Source organism: Phalangium opilio, unplaced genomic scaffold, assembly GCF_054372755.1.
Source record: "Phalangium opilio isolate 3A_F unplaced genomic scaffold, DU_Popi_V2 ptg000063l_1, whole genome shotgun sequence".
In the NCBI taxonomy this organism is placed as follows: Eukaryota; Metazoa; Arthropoda; class Arachnida; order Opiliones; family Phalangiidae; genus Phalangium; species Phalangium opilio.
The window spans coordinates 1809123-1830677 of record NW_028324180.1 but is presented as its reverse complement, the minus strand read 5'-3'; the positions used below and the strand labels follow the sequence as shown (position 1 = coordinate 1830677).

At 37.2% G+C, this 21555-nt stretch overlaps 1 protein-coding gene and 33 non-coding genes across 34 annotated transcripts; all 34 read right to left on the bottom strand.

The window, feature by feature from the left end:
* Positions 1–72: 72 nt before the first annotated feature.
* On the bottom strand, positions 73–145 carry TRNAT-CGU (transfer RNA threonine (anticodon CGU)). Its single transcript has one exon. It is a non-coding gene; the product is annotated as a tRNA-Thr (tRNA).
* A 165-nt stretch (positions 146–310) lies between these two features.
* Positions 311–383, bottom strand: TRNAT-CGU (transfer RNA threonine (anticodon CGU)). The gene has a single exon. It is a non-coding gene; the product is annotated as a tRNA-Thr (tRNA).
* Positions 384–549: 166 nt separating this feature from the next.
* TRNAT-UGU (transfer RNA threonine (anticodon UGU)) lies at positions 550–622 on the bottom strand. Its single transcript has one exon. It is a non-coding gene; the product is annotated as a tRNA-Thr (tRNA).
* Positions 623–788: 166 nt separating this feature from the next.
* On the bottom strand, positions 789–861 carry TRNAT-UGU (transfer RNA threonine (anticodon UGU)). The gene has a single exon. It is a non-coding gene; the product is annotated as a tRNA-Thr (tRNA).
* Positions 862–1027: 166 nt separating this feature from the next.
* TRNAT-UGU (transfer RNA threonine (anticodon UGU)) lies at positions 1028–1100 on the bottom strand. The gene has a single exon. It is a non-coding gene; the product is annotated as a tRNA-Thr (tRNA).
* A 405-nt stretch (positions 1101–1505) lies between these two features.
* Positions 1506–1578, bottom strand: TRNAT-UGU (transfer RNA threonine (anticodon UGU)). Its single transcript has one exon. It is a non-coding gene; the product is annotated as a tRNA-Thr (tRNA).
* Positions 1579–1744: 166 nt separating this feature from the next.
* On the bottom strand, positions 1745–1817 carry TRNAT-CGU (transfer RNA threonine (anticodon CGU)). The gene has a single exon. It is a non-coding gene; the product is annotated as a tRNA-Thr (tRNA).
* Positions 1818–1979: 162 nt separating this feature from the next.
* Positions 1980–2052, bottom strand: TRNAT-CGU (transfer RNA threonine (anticodon CGU)). The gene has a single exon. It is a non-coding gene; the product is annotated as a tRNA-Thr (tRNA).
* A 166-nt stretch (positions 2053–2218) lies between these two features.
* TRNAA-CGC (transfer RNA alanine (anticodon CGC)) lies at positions 2219–2291 on the bottom strand. Its single transcript has one exon. It is a non-coding gene; the product is annotated as a tRNA-Ala (tRNA).
* Positions 2292–2457: 166 nt separating this feature from the next.
* TRNAT-UGU (transfer RNA threonine (anticodon UGU)) lies at positions 2458–2530 on the bottom strand. The gene has a single exon. It is a non-coding gene; the product is annotated as a tRNA-Thr (tRNA).
* A 166-nt stretch (positions 2531–2696) lies between these two features.
* On the bottom strand, positions 2697–2769 carry TRNAT-CGU (transfer RNA threonine (anticodon CGU)). Its single transcript has one exon. It is a non-coding gene; the product is annotated as a tRNA-Thr (tRNA).
* Positions 2770–2935: 166 nt separating this feature from the next.
* TRNAT-UGU (transfer RNA threonine (anticodon UGU)) lies at positions 2936–3008 on the bottom strand. Its single transcript has one exon. It is a non-coding gene; the product is annotated as a tRNA-Thr (tRNA).
* Positions 3009–3174: 166 nt separating this feature from the next.
* On the bottom strand, positions 3175–3247 carry TRNAT-UGU (transfer RNA threonine (anticodon UGU)). The gene has a single exon. It is a non-coding gene; the product is annotated as a tRNA-Thr (tRNA).
* Positions 3248–3413: 166 nt separating this feature from the next.
* On the bottom strand, positions 3414–3486 carry TRNAT-CGU (transfer RNA threonine (anticodon CGU)). The gene has a single exon. It is a non-coding gene; the product is annotated as a tRNA-Thr (tRNA).
* A 164-nt stretch (positions 3487–3650) lies between these two features.
* Positions 3651–3723, bottom strand: TRNAT-UGU (transfer RNA threonine (anticodon UGU)). The gene has a single exon. It is a non-coding gene; the product is annotated as a tRNA-Thr (tRNA).
* A 166-nt stretch (positions 3724–3889) lies between these two features.
* Positions 3890–3962, bottom strand: TRNAT-UGU (transfer RNA threonine (anticodon UGU)). Its single transcript has one exon. It is a non-coding gene; the product is annotated as a tRNA-Thr (tRNA).
* A 166-nt stretch (positions 3963–4128) lies between these two features.
* TRNAA-CGC (transfer RNA alanine (anticodon CGC)) lies at positions 4129–4201 on the bottom strand. The gene has a single exon. It is a non-coding gene; the product is annotated as a tRNA-Ala (tRNA).
* Positions 4202–4367: 166 nt separating this feature from the next.
* Positions 4368–4440, bottom strand: TRNAT-CGU (transfer RNA threonine (anticodon CGU)). Its single transcript has one exon. It is a non-coding gene; the product is annotated as a tRNA-Thr (tRNA).
* Positions 4441–4606: 166 nt separating this feature from the next.
* TRNAT-CGU (transfer RNA threonine (anticodon CGU)) lies at positions 4607–4679 on the bottom strand. The gene has a single exon. It is a non-coding gene; the product is annotated as a tRNA-Thr (tRNA).
* A 164-nt stretch (positions 4680–4843) lies between these two features.
* TRNAT-UGU (transfer RNA threonine (anticodon UGU)) lies at positions 4844–4916 on the bottom strand. The gene has a single exon. It is a non-coding gene; the product is annotated as a tRNA-Thr (tRNA).
* Positions 4917–5082: 166 nt separating this feature from the next.
* Positions 5083–5155, bottom strand: TRNAT-UGU (transfer RNA threonine (anticodon UGU)). Its single transcript has one exon. It is a non-coding gene; the product is annotated as a tRNA-Thr (tRNA).
* A 405-nt stretch (positions 5156–5560) lies between these two features.
* TRNAT-UGU (transfer RNA threonine (anticodon UGU)) lies at positions 5561–5633 on the bottom strand. The gene has a single exon. It is a non-coding gene; the product is annotated as a tRNA-Thr (tRNA).
* Positions 5634–5799: 166 nt separating this feature from the next.
* TRNAT-CGU (transfer RNA threonine (anticodon CGU)) lies at positions 5800–5872 on the bottom strand. The gene has a single exon. It is a non-coding gene; the product is annotated as a tRNA-Thr (tRNA).
* Positions 5873–6038: 166 nt separating this feature from the next.
* TRNAT-CGU (transfer RNA threonine (anticodon CGU)) lies at positions 6039–6111 on the bottom strand. Its single transcript has one exon. It is a non-coding gene; the product is annotated as a tRNA-Thr (tRNA).
* Positions 6112–6756: 645 nt separating this feature from the next.
* On the bottom strand, positions 6757–6829 carry TRNAT-CGU (transfer RNA threonine (anticodon CGU)). Its single transcript has one exon. It is a non-coding gene; the product is annotated as a tRNA-Thr (tRNA).
* Positions 6830–6994: 165 nt separating this feature from the next.
* On the bottom strand, positions 6995–7067 carry TRNAT-CGU (transfer RNA threonine (anticodon CGU)). The gene has a single exon. It is a non-coding gene; the product is annotated as a tRNA-Thr (tRNA).
* A 166-nt stretch (positions 7068–7233) lies between these two features.
* Positions 7234–7306, bottom strand: TRNAT-CGU (transfer RNA threonine (anticodon CGU)). The gene has a single exon. It is a non-coding gene; the product is annotated as a tRNA-Thr (tRNA).
* A 2873-nt stretch (positions 7307–10179) lies between these two features.
* On the bottom strand, positions 10180–10253 carry TRNAT-UGU (transfer RNA threonine (anticodon UGU)). The gene has a single exon. It is a non-coding gene; the product is annotated as a tRNA-Thr (tRNA).
* Positions 10254–10657: 404 nt separating this feature from the next.
* TRNAT-CGU (transfer RNA threonine (anticodon CGU)) lies at positions 10658–10730 on the bottom strand. The gene has a single exon. It is a non-coding gene; the product is annotated as a tRNA-Thr (tRNA).
* Positions 10731–10896: 166 nt separating this feature from the next.
* TRNAT-UGU (transfer RNA threonine (anticodon UGU)) lies at positions 10897–10969 on the bottom strand. Its single transcript has one exon. It is a non-coding gene; the product is annotated as a tRNA-Thr (tRNA).
* A 166-nt stretch (positions 10970–11135) lies between these two features.
* TRNAT-UGU (transfer RNA threonine (anticodon UGU)) lies at positions 11136–11208 on the bottom strand. The gene has a single exon. It is a non-coding gene; the product is annotated as a tRNA-Thr (tRNA).
* Positions 11209–11613: 405 nt separating this feature from the next.
* On the bottom strand, positions 11614–11686 carry TRNAT-UGU (transfer RNA threonine (anticodon UGU)). The gene has a single exon. It is a non-coding gene; the product is annotated as a tRNA-Thr (tRNA).
* Positions 11687–11852: 166 nt separating this feature from the next.
* On the bottom strand, positions 11853–11925 carry TRNAT-CGU (transfer RNA threonine (anticodon CGU)). Its single transcript has one exon. It is a non-coding gene; the product is annotated as a tRNA-Thr (tRNA).
* Positions 11926–13161: 1236 nt separating this feature from the next.
* LOC149662405 (uncharacterized) lies at positions 13162–16177 on the bottom strand. The gene is made up of 3 exons (XM_089842280.1): positions 16139–16177; positions 13533–16093; positions 13162–13255 (listed from the first exon to the last, which is right to left on the bottom strand). The coding sequence occupies exons 1-3, from the start codon at positions 16175–16177 to the stop codon at positions 13162–13164; spliced, it is 2694 nt and encodes an 897-aa protein (XP_089698406.1).
* Positions 16178–21555: the final 5378 nt, after the last annotated feature.

Genomic DNA, 21555 nt, shown 5'->3' with positions numbered 1-21555 from the left:
CTCAAGCAACTATAATTTTTAGTTTTTCAAAATTTAAAAGCTACGAAAACTAGTTCAAGTATCATAACAACAAGGCTCCGACGAGAATCGAACTCATGATCTCCTGTTTACGAGACAGGCGCTTTAACCACTAAGCCACGGAGCCCTGGTTCCGAAGCGAGATTAATGCTGAATATTTCCGTAATTTTACTAAATTAACTCCTTCGCAAAGCCTACCTATTCTTTGCATTAATGCATATCTCAAGCAACTATTATTTTAAGTTTTTAAAATATAATAGCTACGAAAACTAGTTCAAGCATCATAACAACGAGGCTCCGACGAGAATCGAACTCATGATCTCCGGATTACGAGACAGGCGCTTTAACCACTAAGCCACGGAGCCCTGGTTCCGAAGCGAGATTAATGCTGAATATTTCCGTAACTTTACTAAATTAACTCCTTCGCAGTGTTTAGCTATTCTTTGCATTAATGCATATCTCAAGCAACTATTATTTTTAGTTTTTCAAAATTTAATAGCTACGAAAACTAGTTCAAGTTTCATAACAACAAGGCTCCGACGAGAATCGACCTCATGATCTCCTGTTTACAAGACAGGCGCTTTAACCACTAAGCCACGGAGCCCTGGTTCAGAAGCGAGATTAATGCTGAATATTTCCGTTATTTTACTAAATTAACTCGTTTTTAGTTTTACCCTATTGTTTGCATTAATGCATATCTCAACCAGTTATTATTTTTAGTTTTTCAAAATTTAATAGCTACGAAAACTAGTTCAAGTATCATAACAACGAGGCTCCGACGAGAATCGAACTCATGATCTCCTTTTTACAAGACAGGCGCTTTAACCACTAAGCCACGGAGCCCTGGTTCAGAAGCGAGATTAATGCTGAATATTTCCGTTATTTTACTAAATTAACTCGTTTTTAGTTTTACCCTATTGTTTGCATTAATGCATATCTCAACCAGTTATTATTTTTAGTTTTTCAAAATTTAATAGCTACGAAAACTAGTTAAAGTATCATAACAACGAGGCTCCGACGAGAATCGAACTCATGATCTCCTATTTACAAAACAGGCGCTATAACCACTAAGCCACGGAGCCCTGGTTCCGAAGCGAGATTAATGCTGAATATTTCCGTAATTTTACTAAATTAAATCCTTCGCAGTGTTTACCTATTCTTTGCATTAATGCATATCTCAAGCAACTATTATTTTTAGTTTTTCAAAATTTAATAGCTACGAAAACTAGTTCAAGTTTCATAACAACAAGGCTCCGACGAGAATCAAACTCATGATCTTCTGTTTGCGAGACAGTCGCTTTAACCACTAAGCCACTGAGCCCTAGTTCCGAAGCGAGATTAATGCTGAATATTTCCGTAATTTTACTAAATTAAATCCTTCGCAGTGTTTACCTATTCTTTGCATTAATGCATATCTCAAGCAACTATAATTTTTAGTTTTTCAAAATTTAAAAGCTACGAAAACTAGTTCAAGTATCATAACATCAAGGCTCCGACGAGAATCGAACTCATGATCTCCTGTTTACAAGACAGGCGCTTTAACCACTATGCCACGGAGCCCTGGTTCCGAAGCGAGATTAATGCTGAATATTTCTGAAATTTTACTAAATTAACTCGTTTTTAGTTTTACCCTATTGTTTGCATTAATGCATATCTCGACCACTTATTATTTTTAGTTTTTCAAAATTTAGTAGCTATGAAAACTAGTTCAAGTATCAAAACAACGAGGCTCCGACGAGATTCGAACTCATGATCTCCTGTTTACGAGACAGGCGCTTTAACCACTAAGCCACGGAGCCCTAGTTCCGAAGCGAGATTAATGCTGAATATTTCCGTAATTTTACTAAATTAACTCCGCAGTGCCTACCTATTCTTTGCATTAATGCATATCTCAAGCAACTATTATTTTAAGTTTTTAAAATTTAATAGCTACGAAAACTAGTTCAAGTATCATAACAACGAGGCTCCGACGAGAATCGAATTCATGATCTCCGGATTACGAGACAGGCGCTTTAACCACTAAGCCACGGAGCCCTGGTTCCGAAGTGAGATTAATGCTGAATATTACCGAAATTTTACTAAATTAACTCCTTCGCAGTGTTTAGCTATTCTTTGCATTAATGCATATCTCAAGCAACTATTATTTTTAGTTTTTCAAAATTTAATAGCTACGAAAACTAGTTCAAGTTTCATAACAACAAGGCTCCGACGAGAATCAAACTCATGATCTCCTGTTTGCGAGACAGTCGCTTTAACCACTAAGCCACTGAGCCCTGGTTCCGAAGCGAGATTAATGCTGAATATTTCCGTAATTTTACTAAATTAAATCCTTCGCAGTGTTTACCTATTCTTTGCATTAATGCATATCTCAAGCAACTATAATTTTTAGTTTTTCAAAATTTAAAAGCTACGAAAACTAGTTCAAGTATCATAACAACAAGGCTCCGACGAGAATCGAACTCATGATCTCCTGTTTACAAGACAGGCGCTTTAACCACTATGCCACGGAGCCCTGGTTCCGAAGCGAGATTAATGCTGAATATTTCTGAAATTTTACTAAATTAACTCGTTTTTAGTTTTACCCTATTGACGGCATTAATGCATATCTCAACCACTTATTATTTTTAGTTTTTCAAAATTTAGTAGCTATGAAAACTAGTTCAAGAATCAAAACAACGAGGCTCCGACGAGAATCGAACTCATGATCTCCTGTTTACGAGACAGGCGCTTTAACCACTAAGCCATGGAGCCCTGGTTCCGAAGCGAGATTAATGCTGAATATTTCCGTAATTTTACTAAATTAACTCCTTCGCAGTGTTAAGCTATTCTTTGCATTAATGCATGTCTCAAGCAACTATTATTTTTAGTTTTTCAAAATTTAATAGCTACGAAAACTAGTTCAAGTTTCATAACAACAAGGCTCCGACGAGAATCGAACTCATGATCTCCTGTTTACAAGACAGGCGCTTTAACCACTAAGCCACGGAGCCCTGGTTCCGAAGCGAGATTAATGCTGAATATTTCCGTAATTTTACTAAATTAAATCCTTCGCAGTGTTTACCTATTCTTTGCACTAATGCATATCTCATGCAACTATAATTTTTAGTTTTTCAAAATTTAGAAGCTACGAAAACTAGTTCAAGTATCATAGCAACGAGGCTCCGACGAGAATCGAACTCATGATCTCCTGTTTACAAGACAGGCGCTTTAACGACTAAGCCACGGAGCCCTGGTTCCGAAGCGAGATTAATGCTGAATATTTCCGTAATTTTACTAAATTAACTCTTTTTTAGTTTTACACTATTGTTTACATTAATGAATTTCTCAACCAGTTATTATTTTTAGTTTTTCAAAATTAAGTAGCTATGAAAACTAGTTCAAGTATCAAAACAACGAGGCTCCGACGAGAATCGAACTCATGATCTCCTGTTTACGAGACAGGCGCTTTAACCACTAAGCCACGGAGCCCTGGTTCCGAAGCGAGATTAATGCTGAATATTTCCGTAATTTTACTAAATTAACTCCTTCGCAGTGCCTACCTATTCTGTGCATTAATGCATATCTCAAGCAACTATTTTTTAAGTTTTTAAAATTTAATAGCTACGAAAACTAGTTCAAGTATCATAACAACGAGGCTCCGACGAGAATCGAACTCATGATCTCCTTTTTACAAGACAGGCGCTTTAACCACTAAGCCACGGAGCCCTGGTTCCAAAGCGAGATTAATGCTGAATATTTCCGTAATTTTACTAAATTAACTCGTTTTTAGTTTAACCCTATTGTTTGCATTAATGCATATCTCAACCAGTTATTAATTTTAGTTTTTCAAAATTTAGTAGCTATGAAAACTAGTTCAAGTATCATAACAACGAGGCTCCGACGAGAATCGAACTCATGATCTCCTTTTTACAAGACAGGCGCTTTAACCACTAAGCCACGGAGCCCTGGTTCCGAAGCGAGATTAATGCTGAATATTTCCGTAATTTTACTAAATTAACTCTTTCGCAGTGTTTAGCTATTCTTTGCATTAATGCATATCTCAAGCAACTATTATTTTTAGTTTTTCAAAATTTAATAGCTACGAAAACTAGTTCAAGTTTCATAACAACAAGGCTCCGACGAGAATCAAACTCATGATCTCCTGTTTGCGAGACAGTCGCTTTAACCACTAAGCCACTGAGCCCTGGTTCCGAAGCGAGATTAATGCTGAATATTTCCGTAATTTTACTAAATTAAATCCTTCGCAGTGTTTACCTATTCTTTGCATTAATGCATATCTCAAGCAACTATAATTTTTAGTTTTTCAAAATTTAATAGCTACGAAAACTAGTTCAAGTTTCATAACAACAAGGCTCCGACGAGAATCGAACTCATGATCTCCGGATTACGAGACAGGCGCTTTAACGACTAAGCCACGGAGCCCTGGTTCCGAAGCGAGATTAATGCTGAATATTTCCGTAATTTTACTAAATTAACTCGTTTTTAGTTTTACACTATTGTTTACATTAATGAATTTCTCAACCAGTTATTATTTTTAGTTTTTCAAAATTAAGTAGCTATGAAAACTAGTTCAAGTATCAAAACAACGAGGCTCCGACGAGAATCGAACTCATGATCTCCTGTTTACGAGACAGGCGCTTTAACCACTAAGCCACGGAGCCCTGGTTCCGAAGCGAGATTAATGCTGAATATTTCCGTAATTTTACTAAATTAACTCCTTCGCAGTGCCTACCTATTCTGTGCATTAATGCATATCTCAAGCAACTATTTTTTAAGTTTTTAAAATTTAATAGCTACGAAAACTAGTTCAAGTATCATAACAACGAGGCTCCGACGAGAATCGAACTCATGATCTCCTTTTTACAAGACAGGCGCTTTAACCACTAAGCCACGGAGCCCTGGTTCCAAAGCGCGATTAATGCTGAATATTTCCGTAATTTTACTAAATTAACTCGTTTTTAGTTTAACCCTATTGTTTGCATTAATGCATATCTCAACCAGTTATTAATTTTAGTTTTTCAAAATTTAGTAGCTATGAAAACTAGTTCAAGTATCATAACAACGAGGCTCCGACGAGAATCGAACTCATGATCTCCTTTTTACAAGACAGGCGCTTTAACCACTAAGCCACGGAGCCCTGGTTCCGAAGCGAGATTAATGCTGAATATTTCCGTAATTTTACTAAATTAACTCTTTCGCAGTGTTTAGCTATTCTTTGCATTAATGCATATCTCAAGCAACTATTATTTTTAGTTTTTCAAAATTTAATAGCTACGAAAACTAGTTCAAGTTTCATAACAACAAGGCTCCGACGAGAATCAAACTCATGATCTCCTTTTTGCGAGACAGTCGCTTTAACCACTAAGCCACTGAGCCCTGGTTCCGAAGCGAGATTAATGCTGAATATTTCCGTAATTTTACTAAATTAAATCCTTCGCAGTGTTTACCTATTCTTTGCATTAATGCATATCTCAAGCAACTATAATTTTTAGTTTTTCAAAATTTAAAAGCTACGAAAACTAGTTCAAGTATCATAACAACAAGGCTCCGACGAGAATCGAACTCATGATCTCCTGTTTACAAGACAGGCGCTTTAACCACTATGCCACGGAGCCCTGGTTCCGAAGCGAGATTAATGCTGAATATTTCTGAAATTTTACTAAATTAACTCCTTTTTAGTTTTACCCTATTGACGGCATTAATGCATATCTCAACCACTTATTATTTTTAGTTTTTCAAAATTTAGTAGCTATGAAAACTAGTTCAAGTATCAAAACAACGAGGCTCCGACGAGAATCGAACTCATGATCTCCTGTTTACGAGACAGGCGCTTTAACCACTAAGCCACGGAGCCCTAGTTCCGAAGCGAGATTAATGCTGAATATTTCCGTAATTTTACTAAATTAACTCCTTCGCAGTGTTTAGCTATTCTTTGCATTAATGCATATCTCAAGCAACTATTATTTTTAGTTTTTCAAAATTTAATAGCTACGAAAACTAGTTCAAGTTTCATAACAACAAGGCTCCGACGAGAATCGAACTCATGATCTCCGGATTACGAGACAGGCGCTTTAACCACTAAGCCACGGAGCCCTGGTTCCGAAGCGAGATTAATGCTGAATATTTCCGAAATTTTACTAAATTAACTCCTTCGCAGTGTTTAGCTATTCTTTGCATTAATGCATATCTCAAGCAACTATTATTTTTAGTTTTTCAAAATTTAATAGCTACGAAAACTAGTTCAAGTTTCATAACAACAAGGCTCCGACGAGAATCGAACTCATGATCTCCTGTTTACCGAGACAGGCGCTTTAACAACTAAGCCACGGAGCCCTGGTTCCGAAGCGAGATTAATGCTGAATATTTCCGTAATTTTACTAAATTAAATCCTTCGCAGTGTTTACCTATTCTTTGCATTAATGCATATCTCATGCAACTATAATTTTTAGTTTTTCATTATTTAAAAGCTACGAAAACTAGTTCAAGTATCATAACAACAAGGCTCCGACGAGAATCGAACTCATGATCTACTGTTAACAAGACAGGCGCTTTAACCACTATGCCACGGAGCCCTGGTTCCGAAGCGAGATTAATGCTGAATTTTTCTGAAATTTTACTAAATTAACTCGTTTTTAGTTTTACCCTATTGTTTGCATTAATGCATATCTCAACCACTTATTATTTTTAGTTTTTCAAAATTTAGTAGCTATGAAAACTAGTTCAAGTATCAAAACAACGAGGCTCCGACGAGAATCGAACTCATGATCTCCTGTTTACGAGACAGGCGCTTTAACCACTAAGCCACGGAGCCCAGGTTCCGAAGCGAGATTAATGCTGAATATTTCCGTAATTTTACTAAATTAACTCCTTCGCAATGCCTACCTATTCTTTGCATTAATGCATATCTCAAGCAACTATTATTTTAAGTTTTTAAAATTTAATAGCTACGAAAACTAGTTCAAGCATCATAACAACGAGGCTCCGACGAGAATCGAACTCATGATCTCCGGATTACGAGACAGGCGCTTTAACCACTAAGCCACGGAGCCCTGGTTCCGAAGCGAGATTAATGCTGAATATTTCCGTAATTTTACTAAATTAACTCCTTCGCAGTGTTTAGCTATTCTTTGCATTAATGCATATCTCAAGCAACTATTATTTTTAGTTTTTCAAAATTTAACAGCTACGAAAACTAGTTCAGTTATCATAACAACGAGGCTCCGACGAGAATCGAACTCATGATCTCCTGTTAACGAGACAGGCGCTTTAACCACTAAGCCACGGAGCCCTGGTTCCGAAGCGAGATTAATGCTGAATATTTCCGTTATTTTACTAAATTAACTCGTTTTTACCTCTCCGAGTGACGTATGTCACGGAGAGGTATTACACCGGCCGTGTCTGTCTGTCTGTCTGTCTGTCTGTCAGACCCCACGTGACCGCGTTCGCAGTTTACAAATCGGAGCAAACAAATACCCGATTTCCGGAACGCGTTCGCGGTTCACGGAAATTTGGTCATTCATCTACCAACACCAGTCTTTACTAACTGGCTTCTAAGGACCACAATCTGCTAGTCTTTGTCCATCCCACATGGACACTAGTCTGTACGTGCTTGCTTCCAAGCACCACCAACTTCTGTTCTTCGTCAATTTCACCTTGACTCCAGCTTCTATGCACCACCATCTTCTGCTCGTCGTCAATTCCACATTGACACCAGCTTCTATACACTACCATCTTCTGTTCTTCGTCAGTTCCACATTGACACCAGCTTCTATGCACCACCATCTTCTGTTCTTCGTCAATTCCACATTGACACCAGCTTCTATGCACCACCATCTTCAGGTCTTTTGTCCATTCCACATGGACGCCGGTCAGTACATTCTGGCTTCTTTTCCACCGTCATCGTTTGGTTTCAAGATATACGCGGCGAGCGGCTAGGGTTACGAGAAACGTCTAGCCTCCCAATGGCAGGGCTTCCACCATCGGTTCACGCGAATGCGTTTTTATCTATTATTTGGTTTTAAGATATACGCGGCGATCAGCTAGGGTTACGAGAAACGTCTAGCCTCCCAATGGCAGGGCTTCCACCAAAGGTTCACGCGAATGCGTTTTTATCTATTATTATAATGGAAACGGATCGTATATATACCCCAAAATTTGAAGAAAGCGGGCAAGAAGGGTACCCTTCACTTTAAACGTCAATATTAGCAAAGATTCGAAAGATATTATGAACAACTTTATTTTAAACGATTTAACTATTTTTAAAGTTATTTACTGGCGATTAAAATAATTAAAAATAATTATATTTATTTAAATATTAAAGATAAACCCAAGTACCGAAGTCGTTAAATCATTGCCTCCTATATCTATCAAGGCCCGTGCATTGCGTTATGTTTCCTACATTGCCTCCTCTATCTATCAAGGCGCGTGCATTGCGATATATTCTATTCATTGCCTCCAATATCTATCGAGGCCCGTGCATTGCGATATATTTTTGAGAACAACAACCAAAATGGGAAGCTCCTCTCAGAACCATAATAATTTGTTTTCTCAGTTATATGAAATGAAAATATGGATAATATTTTCGGCAATTCGATTTGAATGGCTCTTTCTGATGTATCATTCTCTCAGCACTGTTCATAATGGACAGGAACGTAGAGATTCGAGACACTAGGAATTACGATAGTGTTTCAAATCCTCTGTATTGAGGGCTTAAAGGCTTGGAGTGAGTCGAAAGATAAATACACATCCTATTTTTTAGTTGTACCATGCGTACCACAATGTTGCCAGGCGTTTATTGAAGGATGCTTGGGTACTTGGTACAGACTGTTACGTCTACCAAGTTTCCTAGCATCCAAGAATAAATAGGATTCATAGAAGCCAGTGTTAAGGGCATGTCATGGGTCAAGTCGTTAAATATATCGACGCAGTTAAATAGCTGATGGCATTATTTTATCCACTTTCCCATTGCCTTCGAGTGGAAGTTCAACTTTGGCACGGACGACAGATGGCGCTCCTAAACTTCTACCCCCAAAAATCGTTGTTGTCTGCTCGTTTTCCCCTTCCGCGTTTTTTCGTTATAAACTTATGATTTAACGAACTGTTAAGATAAAATTTCATATTTCCTAAGACAGATAAGCTTCTACTCCTTTCATATTACTCCCAGTTAGATTTAATGCTTAAAAAATATATTTTCAATAAAAACACCGCTTCCACTAGTGGATTTTTACTCCTTGTTAGATTAGTGTAGGTGTAGAGAGTAATCATTACAAACGCTAAAAAATATATTTTCAAAAATGAAGAACATAGAACATTTATTCTATATCAAAAAATATTTTGGTGGTAAGATTGCTTTAGAAAAATCCAAACGGCTAGATATTGGTAAAAAAAGACATGTGTAAGCTATTTGTAGATGAGATAATTGTTTTACATGTTTTAAATGAGACTAAAACTTCCACTATTGTGTCTAAAAAAGTGTTGGCCATGTATATTTTTTAAATATGACGGAATTGCGGTTGATATGATAGCGCCCTATTTGCGAAAAAAACCTTTTTTTAAACAGTTGAATCATTCTTTGATAGAATTTCGAAGGAAGAAGTTAAGTGTTAGATTTGCTCGATTAATTTTGTTCGGCAAATAATATAATTAAGCCTTACGTATTACTGAAGGAGATTGATTTTGCCAACCTTTGTGAGTATTTAACTGTTTAATAATTATTTTGGTTAAGTGGGAGCCAAGCTTATGTGTGATTGGGTTGTGGCTTCCATGATTTGGGCACATTTGCTTTTTGTGTGGCGAGGTATGATTCAGCTTTGATATGGACAAATGTTACAAATCATACTGGTAGACTAAGAATGCGGTTGAGGTATAGCGAGAGAGTAGAGTTTCCACAGCAATTGAGAGATATTGAAAAGGCTTGAACAATAGACTATTTTAAAATTCAATTCCTGCACTTGCAAAGAATTAAAAAAAGCGATAGATGCATATATTTAGGTTGTTTAAGGGGTAGTGATAGTCATCTCCACTCGGAGAGGTAATATTTTGGCTTTCCCAACTTGTTAGTTTTACCCTATTGTTTGCATTAATGCATATCTCAACCAGTTATTATTTTTAGTTTTTCAAAATTTAATAGCTACGAAAACTAGTTAAAGTATCATAACAACGAGGCTCCGACGAGAATCGAACTCATGATCTCCTATTTACAAAACAGGCGCTATAACCACTAAGCCACGGAGTCCTGGTTCCGAAGCGAGATTAATGCTGAATATTTCCGTAATTTTACTAAATTAAATCCTTCGCAGTGTTTACCTATTCTTTGCATTAATGCATATCACAAGCAACTATAATTTTTAGTTTTTCAAAATTTAAAAGCTACGAAAACTAGTTCAAGTTTCATAACAACAAGGCTCCGACGAGAATCGAACTCATGATCTACTGTTTACAATACAGGCGCTTTAACCACTATGCCACGGAGCCCTGCTTCCGAAGCGAGATTAATGCTGAATATTTCTGAAATTTTACTAAATTAACTCCTTCGCAGTGTTTACCTATTCTTTGCATTAATGCATATCTCAAGCAACTATTATTTTTAGTTTTTCAAAATTTAATAGCTACGAAAACTAGTTCAATTATCATAACAACGAGGCTCCGTCGAGAATCGAACTCATGATCTCCTGTTTACGAGACAAGCGCTTTCACCACTGAGCCACGGAGCCCTGGTTCCGAAGCGAGATTAATGCTGAATATTTCCGAAATTTTACTAAATTAACTCCTTCGCAGTGTTTAGCTATGCTTTGCATTAATGCATATCTCAAGCAACTATTATTTTTAGTTTTTCAAAATTTAATAGCTACGAAAACTAGTTCAAGTTTCATAACAACAAGGCTCCGACGAGAATCGAACTCATGATCTCCTGTTTACAAGACAGGCGCTTTAACCACTATGCCACGGAGCCCTGGTTCCGAAGCGAGATTAATGCTGAATTTTTCCGTAATTTTACCAAATTAAATCCTTCGCAGTGTTTACCTATTCTTTGCATTAATGCATATCTCATGCAACTATAATTTTTAGTTTTTCAAAATTTAAAAGCTACGAAAACTAGTTCAAGTATCATAACAACAAGGCTCCGACGAGAATCGAACTCATGATCTCCTGTTTACAAGACAGGCGCTTTAACCACTAAGCCACGGAGCCCTGGTTCCAAAGCGAGATTAATGCTGAATATTTCCGTAATTTTACTAAATTAACTCGTTTTTAGTTTAACCCTATTGTTTGCATTAATGCATATCTCAACCAGTTATTAATTTTAGTTTTTCAAAATTTAGTAGCTATGAAAACTAGTTCAAGTATCATAACAACGAGGCTCCGACGAGAATCGAACTCATGATCTCCTTTTTACAAGACAGGCGCTTTAACCACTTACCCACGGAGCCCTGGTTCCGAAGCCAGATTAATGCTGAATATTTCCGTAATTTTACTAAATTAAATCCTTCGCAGTGTTTACCTATTCTTTGCATTAATGCATATCTCATGCAACTATTATTTTTAGTTGTTCACAATTTAGAAGCTACGAAAACTAGTTCAAGTATCATAACAACGAGGCTCCGACGAGAATCGAACTCATGATCTCCTGTTTACAAGACAGGCGCTTTAACCACTAAACCACGGAGCCCTGGTTCCGAAGCGAGATTAATGCTGAATATTTCCGTAATTTTACTAAATAAACTCGTTTTTAGTTTTACACTATTGTTTACATTAATGCATATCTCAACCAGTTATTATTTTTAGTTTTTCAAAATTTAGTAGCTATGAAAACTAGTTCAAGTATCAAAACAACGAGGCTCCGACGAGAATCGAACTCATGATCTCCTGTATACGAGACAGGCGCTTTAACCACTAAGCCACGGAGCCCTGGTTCCGAAGCGAGATTAATGCTGAATATTTCCGTAATTTTACTAAATTAACTCCTTCGCAGTGTTTAGCTATTCTTTGCATTAATGCATATCTCAAGCAACTATTATTTTTAGTTTTTCAAAATTTAACAGCAACGAAAACTAGTTCAGTTATCATAACAACGAGGCTCCGACGAGAATCGAACTCATGATCTCCTGTTAACGAGACAGGCGCTTTAACCACTTACCCTTACAAAAAAATCAATAGAAAACCAACTGGTTATCTGCTGGTGTTAATTGGAAACAATTGGTATCTTATTGGGAATATATATCCATTTGAGATCCAATCGGTTTTTTGTTATGCTCAAAAGGTTTTTTATTGGTTCTTTTATTGGAAACCAATAGGTTTAAGAGTCCAATTGGATACCAATTAACACCAATTTATTTCCAATTGACGTGTCCAGCGCTCATCAATTGGAAACCAATAGGTTTAAGAGTCCAATTGGATACCAATTAACACCAATTTATTTCCAATTGACGTGTCCAGCGCTCATCAATTGGAAACCAATAGGTTTAAGAGTCCAATTGGATACCAATTAACACCAATTTATTTCCAATTGACGTGTCCAGCGCTCATCAATTGGAAACCAATAGGTTTATGAGTCCAATTGGATACCAATTAACACCAATTTATTTCCAATTGACGTGTCCAGCGCTCATCAATTGGAAACCAATAGGTTTAAGAGTCCAATTGGATACCAATTAACACCAATTTATTTCCAATTGACGTGTCCAGCGCTCATCAATTGGAAACCAATAGGTTTAAGAGTCCAATTTGATACCAATTAACACCAATTAATTTCCAATTGACGTGTCCAGCGCTCATCAATTGGAAACCAATAGGTTTAAGAGTCCAATTTGATACCAATTAACACCAATTAATTTCCAATTGACGTGTCCAGCGCTCATCAATTGGAAACCAATAGGTTTAAGAGTCCAATTTGATACCAATTAATTTCCAATTGACGTGTCCAGCGCTCATCAATTGGAAACCAATAGGTTTAAGAGTCCAATTTGATACCATTTAACACCAATTTATTTCCAATTGACGTGTCCATGGCTCATCAATTGGAAACCAATTATTTTTTGAGTCCCATTGAATACCAATCAACACCAATTTCTTTCCAATTGACGTGTCCTGGTTTCATCAATTGGAAACCAATTGTTTCTGAGTCCAACTTGATACCAATTAACATCAATTTGTTTCCAATGGACGTTTTCCGGGTTCATCAATTTGAAACCAATTGTTTTCTGATTCCAATTGGATACGAATTGACGCTTCAAGGGTTCTATTCACGGGAAACCAATTGGTCTTAGAATCCACTTTGACATAAATTAACAATTTCTAATGCTATCGATTTAAAATTTTTGGCGCTAACCTCATTGAAACACAACACACACTTGAAGAATAGCTCTGAAAAATTAATTTATTATGCTAAAAATATACATAGAGCTTACATAAACCCTAAACATTCTATTTGATTTGGAAAATCAGTCAAGTAAATTTTCTTATCTACATTTATGAGAATACATTTTTGTTTAATGCTAGACAATATTAAAGTATACACGTTCTTAGTCCTTGTTGCAATTTTCAGATGAGGAATATGAGATTCATTAGTTTCATAATATCGAATTGGCACAATAATATTTTCAGGGTCATTGAAATCCATGTCAGTCTCTCCAAGGTTAATGAAGTATTGAATTTCACCATAATGATTTGCACCCTCATATTCAAAGACTACAAAGCAATTGTTTCGCTTTACAGATCGTTTATATGTCGTTCCATGCAAAACTAACCCATTGTAGATTGTTCTTTTTGATAATTGATAGAATGCAGTTTCATTGAAATTCAAATTAGGGCAATAATTCTGAAGACCATTTATTTCTGTATTGCTTAATTTCCTAATTTGTGATTTTCCCAAGGCCTTCAACTGGTGTTGTTTTTTTACAATTTTAAAACCCAACAAATCCAAATAAATTTTTGTAGAGTTGGCAATTTTTGGGGAAGCATAATGTAGGACCAATTCAAAAGAAAGTTTTCGAAAATATTTTTCGCATATTTGCACTGGTATTCCTTGCGTTCCATTAACAAAAGCTATTATTTTCCCATTCGCATCTTCAAATACGAAGGCAGAATGGGCCCATAAAGGGCCAAAGTTGAAAACGCTTTTTGTTAAATGCAAAAGGAAATGAACATTGGCAACCATGGTTTTTTCTCCATAAAATTTTTGATATTGTAACACAAACTTTGTTATTTGATAATTAGCTACATTTATCTCATTTGGCATAATCGATGCCTGGAGCAGAGTATAAATAGACTTTGACAGGAGACAAAAATGTCTGAGAAATTTTTTCGGCAAAATATCGATCACACAAGGATAACAGTAAAAAAGAAGCCAGTTTTTCCATTCATTAGCCTTCCACAGATTTCTTTCTTTTAATGATCTAGGGCATCTATGTATGTCATTTGGGGGCGTGATTTTTTTCAATCGAGAGTCAATTGTCGAAATGTCTCTAGGTGACCCTATGTAATATTCTTCACCAGTTGTTGAAAACCAAATTTCTGTGAGTGTTTTAGTGACTCCAAGCAACACTGCATGCATGTAGTCTGGCACAAAACCATCAATTATGTTAAATAGAGGTAAATTAATAAGAGGGCTTGGCCCTTTAATCCCACATACAGCTTTTCCATTATCGAGTGTTGCTTCCATTTGTTCTATGGTTTGTCGTTCATTGCGTTCCGCATATTCATTTTCAGTTTCAGTGTATCTAACAAACTTTTTACTAGTACCTAGTTTAGTATCTACTTTCACGGAATGTCCTGGGTGTAGGCACCAGCTGCAGCCATAGTATCCATTGAATTGAGTGAAATTTTGCATTTTTGGTCTGGCGACTGAATCAGGGCAGGAACAGAGAGAAATAACTTTACTTTCAATAGAATCATTTTTGTTTCTCATCCAAGTGAATCCAACATCGTATAAATGCTTCATTTCAGAGACAAATGGTTGTAAAAAAATATCCATATTTGGATCTCCAATGCCACACCATAATCCCACCAAAATAACACGATTTAAACGTTCAATTGGGGGAAACTCATTGATAATAACAAAGAGAGGCCAAACCGAATATCTACTTGATTTGAAAAGTGAAGCCCCATCAGTGTTGAAAGTGACTGAAAGGTTATTAGGGTTATGCAGAAACATTCCTTGCTTAGATAAACCTTGATATATTTTCCCATCATATATATCCTCAATACTATTTTTATGCTTTTTAACCCTTAGAAATTTATAGTTAAGTAGCGAAGGCACTACTGAGTCTTGAAATAATAATTTGAGCTGCCTCTCTAAAGAAAAGGTATAAAAACTGGTTAAATTTTCTTCACTCGTGTACTTTTTTGAACAATTAGGGCACACTAAATAGCAATTGAGTTTTTCTCTACAATCATTACAAAGGAAGTGCTTAACGGCATTGCTCACTGGGAATAATTTTTTAAACCGATACTTGGAATTTGGAACAACTTCACAGCCAAGCATAGTGTTAATCATTTTGAGCAGATCTTCTAAAGCAGCCTCTGTCAAACCGTGTCTTAACATAAATGACTGAATAAGCAGTGCAGCTTCACCTTTAGATACACAGTTTCCTAATGAAATTTTTTCATTAAATAATTCGTAAGGAAACCTATTAGAATTTGGTTCTTTATCAAAACTTTCATCAGCCTCATCTTCATTTCTTGGGTAATTGTACACTTGTTCATCTTCACTGTCTTCATTCAAAAATTCTTCTTCTGATTCATTGTTCACATAATCTTCCTCAGATGTTTCGTGGCTAACAACTTCTTCCTCAGATTCTTCATGATTGTTTAAACTTACATCAGATCGTTCGTGGGTTACAACGTCCTTCTCAGGTTCGCTACGATTTTTTCGTCTTTCGTCAGATTTTTTGATTTCAGAGTTTAAATATTTCTCTTCTGATTGGTAGTTTTCATAAATTGATTTGCTTAGAACTTCCCCAGGTCCTCTTTGTTTGGGAAGCTGTACTTTTTCAGCATCATCCACAGTTGTGTTTAATACAGACACATTGAAAGCAGAATTATCGTAATTCAACTCTTCAAGTGTATGCACTTCACTCTATTAAAAAAACATCAGCCAAGTGAGGTTAACCATTAATTATACATATTCGCAATCAATAACACTGGCAAGTTTAGCAACCATAGATCATGGACGAAATTTAGGGTTTCTTCTATTTCGTCCATTAATAGAAACTAGAAAGAACATGAGCGGCTAAATGTGCGCCTGTTTTGGTTATTACCAAGGTTTATAAAATTTCCCCCTTTTCTAAAATATTACTAAAATTGGGTATGTTTTAACCACAAAATATTGCTAATTACTTTGTCTATTGCAAACTTTTTCCACTATATTGTTATTTTATGTATTTTCTACCCTAAAAAGAGGCGCACTTTTAGCTACTCCTGAAACAAGCTTTAACCATGCCAATGAGATAGAATATATATATTAAACCTAGAGTCACAACGTGAGATCTCGAGATGGACGTTTCGCGATACACCTTTTGTCGAGCATGAATCTTTATCAAATACGGGTGGCGCCACCCTAAGAACTTTTTTATTACCGTCTGCTGCTATAATCTGCGTAACAAGCTGTCAAGATAGTTTTTAAACGTGTTAAATAAAATACGCGAGTTAAATAATAAAAACTCTAGTCCTTTTTAATCTAATAAATAGATGAAATAAAAATCAAAACGATGTTTCTGATTGCAAATAAGCGAGTAAAAGTTTTAATTAGTTCCGCGAGAGGCTCCCAGGTGGCGCTGTCATGTTTTGATAAACTTGCTTGATAAACACAATGTGTTTCGCGGTAAGCCGATTTGAATTGTAACTCTATCTATCTATCTCATTGAACCATGCATGCTTTAACCAAGGCTTAGTAACATACCTGGGCATTCTCAAGGTGTAGGCGACGCCGCTTCCCTTTCACTTGATTAAACAGGGTAGTTTTTGGAATAATGATATTTGGGCTTATATATTCCTTTTCTAAATACAGTTTATAGCCTTTTCTTAAACTTTCAAAAGACATAACTACTCTCTATCATCGAAACGTTTCACGGTCAGTTGGGCTTTGGGCCTTTGGCGCAATAACGTGACTTCAGCTGTTCAGCATCAGCATGACAGCAAAGCTTCGGAATAGCATAGCCCACTCGATCACGTCAGCGCTGATCGAGTGGGCTTTGAGTATAGTGACGGATATAAGGATTTCGTTTAACTTGTCACCAATTACTCTTCCGTTAATTCTAGCATTTGTGCAGAGTCCAACAATGTACCTTTATGTAGAGTAACGAAAATCAATAATAATGAATGTTCATTGACCGTCCACAAACTTTTTAAAAATAACCTAGGGGATTTACTTTTATTTTTCACGTGTTCAGAACTTATTTCTGGCCCTGCTCTCTAGCCAGGTTAGGACCTAGCAGTAAAAACCAGGTCTGTAAATAGGGAAATTTTATTTGTCCGCTTGAATGAGATGCTTCTAGTTAGTCGCGTGTAATATATCCTCCATTTCGTTTTCCCATGGCAAAGAAAATATTTTTTAGCGAAGGGTAGTTTGACTAGTGGGCCCTGATTTAGATTGGTTTTATTAGTCAAGGATTATTTTAGTACTCATTTGCCTTATATTTACAGTCGTTGTGCAATCCGCAACATAAACATTGTTTTTTCAGACTAGGAGGGTTGATACATAAGGCACTATACATTTGACTACTAAAAAAATGCCTTCACTACCAAAAAAAATATCCTTATGTCGAGCCCTGGTTGATACCTTTTACACCAAGACGCCAGGGTACTCGCTACTCGGACTCGGTACTGCAATTTGTCCGCTCATAGCCCACTCGATCCACGCTCGTGGACACTGCGCTGCTCGCTCTATATAGCGCGAGCAGCTTGTGTGGTGATGCGCGTGATCGATTGGGCGATGGTCCGCCAAGTATACTGGACTGGTTTAAATAGTATCAATCCTCCTAGTCTGAAATTTATTTATCACGTGGTAGGCGGACAACCTTTTTTTCTTGAGTTGAAGGGTTTCTCCCTAGAGGCTAGAACGATTCACGGGTAGGATTGCACTTTACGTGACCCACCCAACTAACAATGGTTCCTAGTTAATTCGACCCTGAGGAGTCCGAAAAAAATAGTTAAAAAATTATTTGGCCGCCGCAAGTTGGTTAAAAAAATTTTTGAAAATTTTAAAATCCATGCACTTACCGCCATTGAAGCCGCTATCCCCTTAACGCATTCTGCACTCAATCTTGCAAAATAAGCCGGGGGGGACTGTGAAAAATTGACGCACTCGCGCCGGAAACATTGACGTACTCGCGCCGGAGATATAGCTATGGAATTTTTTAAGCTTACTGAAACTGTTCATTTCTGATAAAAGGACGGAAATATAATGCGAGAAAAACTGCTATGTTTTGGGAAAATCGTTGAATTTTTGGGGAATTCGATAATTGATAACGGCAAATTTTGGTAAATGCCGTCAAATTATTCTTGAATTTGATAAATGTGAAGGACAATATTTTGGAAAAGGTGTCAAATTATTCGGGAATTTGATAAATGTGAAGGACGATATCATGAAAAAGGTGTCAAATTATTCGGGAATTTGATAAATGTGAAGGACGATATCATGGAAAAAGGTGTCAAATTAATCTGAATTTGATAAATCTGAAGGACGTTATTTTGGAAAAGGTGTCAAATTATTTGGGTGTTTGATAAATGTGAAGGATGATATTTTGGAAAAGGTGTCAAATTATTCGGGAATTTGATAAATCTGAAGGACGATATTTTGGAAAAGGTGTCAAATTATTCGGGAGTTTGATAAATGTGAAGGACGATATTTTGGAAAAGGTGTCAAATTATTCGAGAGTTTGATAAGTGTGAAGGATGATATTTTGGAAAAGGTGTCAAATTATTCGGGAATTTGATAAATGTGAAGGACGATATTTTGGAAAAGGTGTCAAATTACTCGGGAGTTTGATAAGTGTGAAGGATGATATTTTGGAAAAGGTGTCAAATTATTCGGGAATTTCATAAATGTGAAGGACGATATTTTGGAAAAGGTGTCAAATTATTCGGGAGTTTGATAAATGTGAAGGATGATATTTTGGAAAAGGTGTCAAATTATTCGGGAGTTTGATAAGTGTGAAGGATGATATTTTGGAAAAGGTGTCAAATTATTCCTGAATTTGATAAATGATATTTTGGAAAGTGGTTCACTGGGGATGGACTCAATACAATTTGAAAGTATGCACTGAAATTTAAAAATGGTAAGCATTAATGTGTGGCTCTTAGCGTTACCCAAGAAACACCACGTGGAGGTGGCCACACGTCGTTTCTCGTGGGGAGTTTTTTATGGCAGGCCCCCTTATCCTACTGCCCATATCCACTGCCCTAAATGAATGCTTCATATTCAAATTTTTTATCATCTTGATAAAAATTGAGTAGACAGTTTAAAAAAAGGTTACTCAATTCGAGAACCAAAATACCTAGTAGCACCATCCAAATATCTTATAAGCCCAGAATGGATCTCGTAGGAATAAAACCTCCCACAATTTTCCGATTTTTTCATATAAACGAAAAGCTCCGCTACCTTACGTTTGTCTTCCCTAGAACAATCTCTCCAGCGTATTAACCGCCATGCATTATACTCGGATATGCCATTCAATATGCAAAATGCTACAACCTGCATTCGTTTCAAATACGTGCATTCGTCAAAAAATGCACAAACAATGTGGTCCGGAACGCTACTAAAATTAGTCACATCCATTCCATTTAATAAGCGTCTCATGGCCGCAACACGATTGTTTTTGAAAGCCATAATTTTACCTTCTCGTATTCTTGCAACGATTCTTGTAACTAAAATAATTCCAAAGCACTGAATACTTTCTAATAAACACTTTGTGAAAACAGATGTTGGAAGAACTTTGACGTCCCCCCCCCCTGTAAAATTGGCGCCAATTTTCCGCCCCCGGACTTTAGGCTCTTCCCGCCAGGCTGGTTGCTATGACAACGTCCTTCGCATGGAGCAGAGACTCGTTGGAAACGAACGCGTTAAGACACGTTTTTTTTTCAGGAGGCTTTTTTAAGGCATTTATTTTTGCTGTGATATTGGATATATTTGGGATTCAAGGAGATATTTTTCAATGGCCGAGGCTAATTTGGAGAGAGATATTTTTGAAAACCCTAATTTTGGGAATGTGGAGCATTTTTTTAAAAGGGTTTCACTGAGGAATTGGGGAGGATTTTTCCCGTGTATGGATGATGCCCTTAAGGCGAGGTCAGAGAAGGACGCCATTACTCTGGTACTTTCTTTGGATCTTGTCCCGCGACTTGATTCGTTCAATGAACGAAAGATAGTTTGTGAATGCGGGAACAGGTCTGAAGATGGGGAGATAAATGGGTATCTTGTGGGCGTTCAGGATGCTCAAAGGCGATTTGGATATTTAATCCGCTGTTCAGCCGCCAAATCTCGCGACAATAAGCGAAAAGCTTTAAAGGCGAAAAAAAGAAAAGTACCAGAGTACTTGGTAAGCGAATGTGTAAAGGCTTTCGTCCCCTCAAAGAACACCTGGTTCTACAATCAAAACTTGTCGGTCACTGACAATCTCTTTTTGGTATTCCTGTGGGTGTGCAACATGAGCGTGTCTGACGCTGTTACCCACAGTGAATGTTCCGCCCATACCGTCGTGGACTATTTTTCCATGTGCCGCGAGGTAGCTGAGATTGTAATCTCGAACAGGGCTGACAAGGTTCAGATAGGAGGACCAGGATTGTTCGTAGAGGTGGACGAAACGTATTTACACTGTCGAAAATACCATCGTGGGGCTCAATTGGCTGGAGAGGCCATCTGTATCTTTGGCATTTACTGCAGAGATACAAAAGATGGTCTCTTTTTAAGGGTCAAAAATAAGTCCAGGGCCGTTTTATGGACGCAAATGTCTAAGTACATAGCCCCTGGGTCCGTTATAGTTTCGGACGGTGCCCCAATGTACATGAATTGTACTTTGATGGGATTTCAGGAGCATCTGACTGTCCTTCATAAGTATGAGTTTGTGAATTCTGAGGATTCACGAGCTCATACCAATAACATAGAAAATAGGAACAGGCATTTGAAGGACAGCATTAAGTCATATAGAACTGACAGGGCATTGAACAGCTACATGGCGACCTATTGGTACAGGTGCTTGTTTTTCAAGGACCAAGATGGCAGTTGGCTTCCTCCAGGAACCAACTTCCGTCGGTTCTTGGAGGACGTCAAGGAATGCTACCCTGGTCCAGGAAGAAAAGGCCTTGAGCTAATTGAAATTGGCGTGTCGGAGGAAGAGTTAAGTACTCTGAATCCAGAAACAGAGCCGGCGTTCCTTGTTGCAGGGCAAAACGCTGAAAACACTTTTGAAGTCAGCGATGAGTGATGCAGGTAGTAGACAAAAGGGCTTCAATGTCCTGGGTAGTCTTCATTCGGCAAGCCCTTTTGCCTGCTGCCGGCTTCGTTGCCCTGCGGAGTAATTCAAAACTCCGCAGGGTAACGAA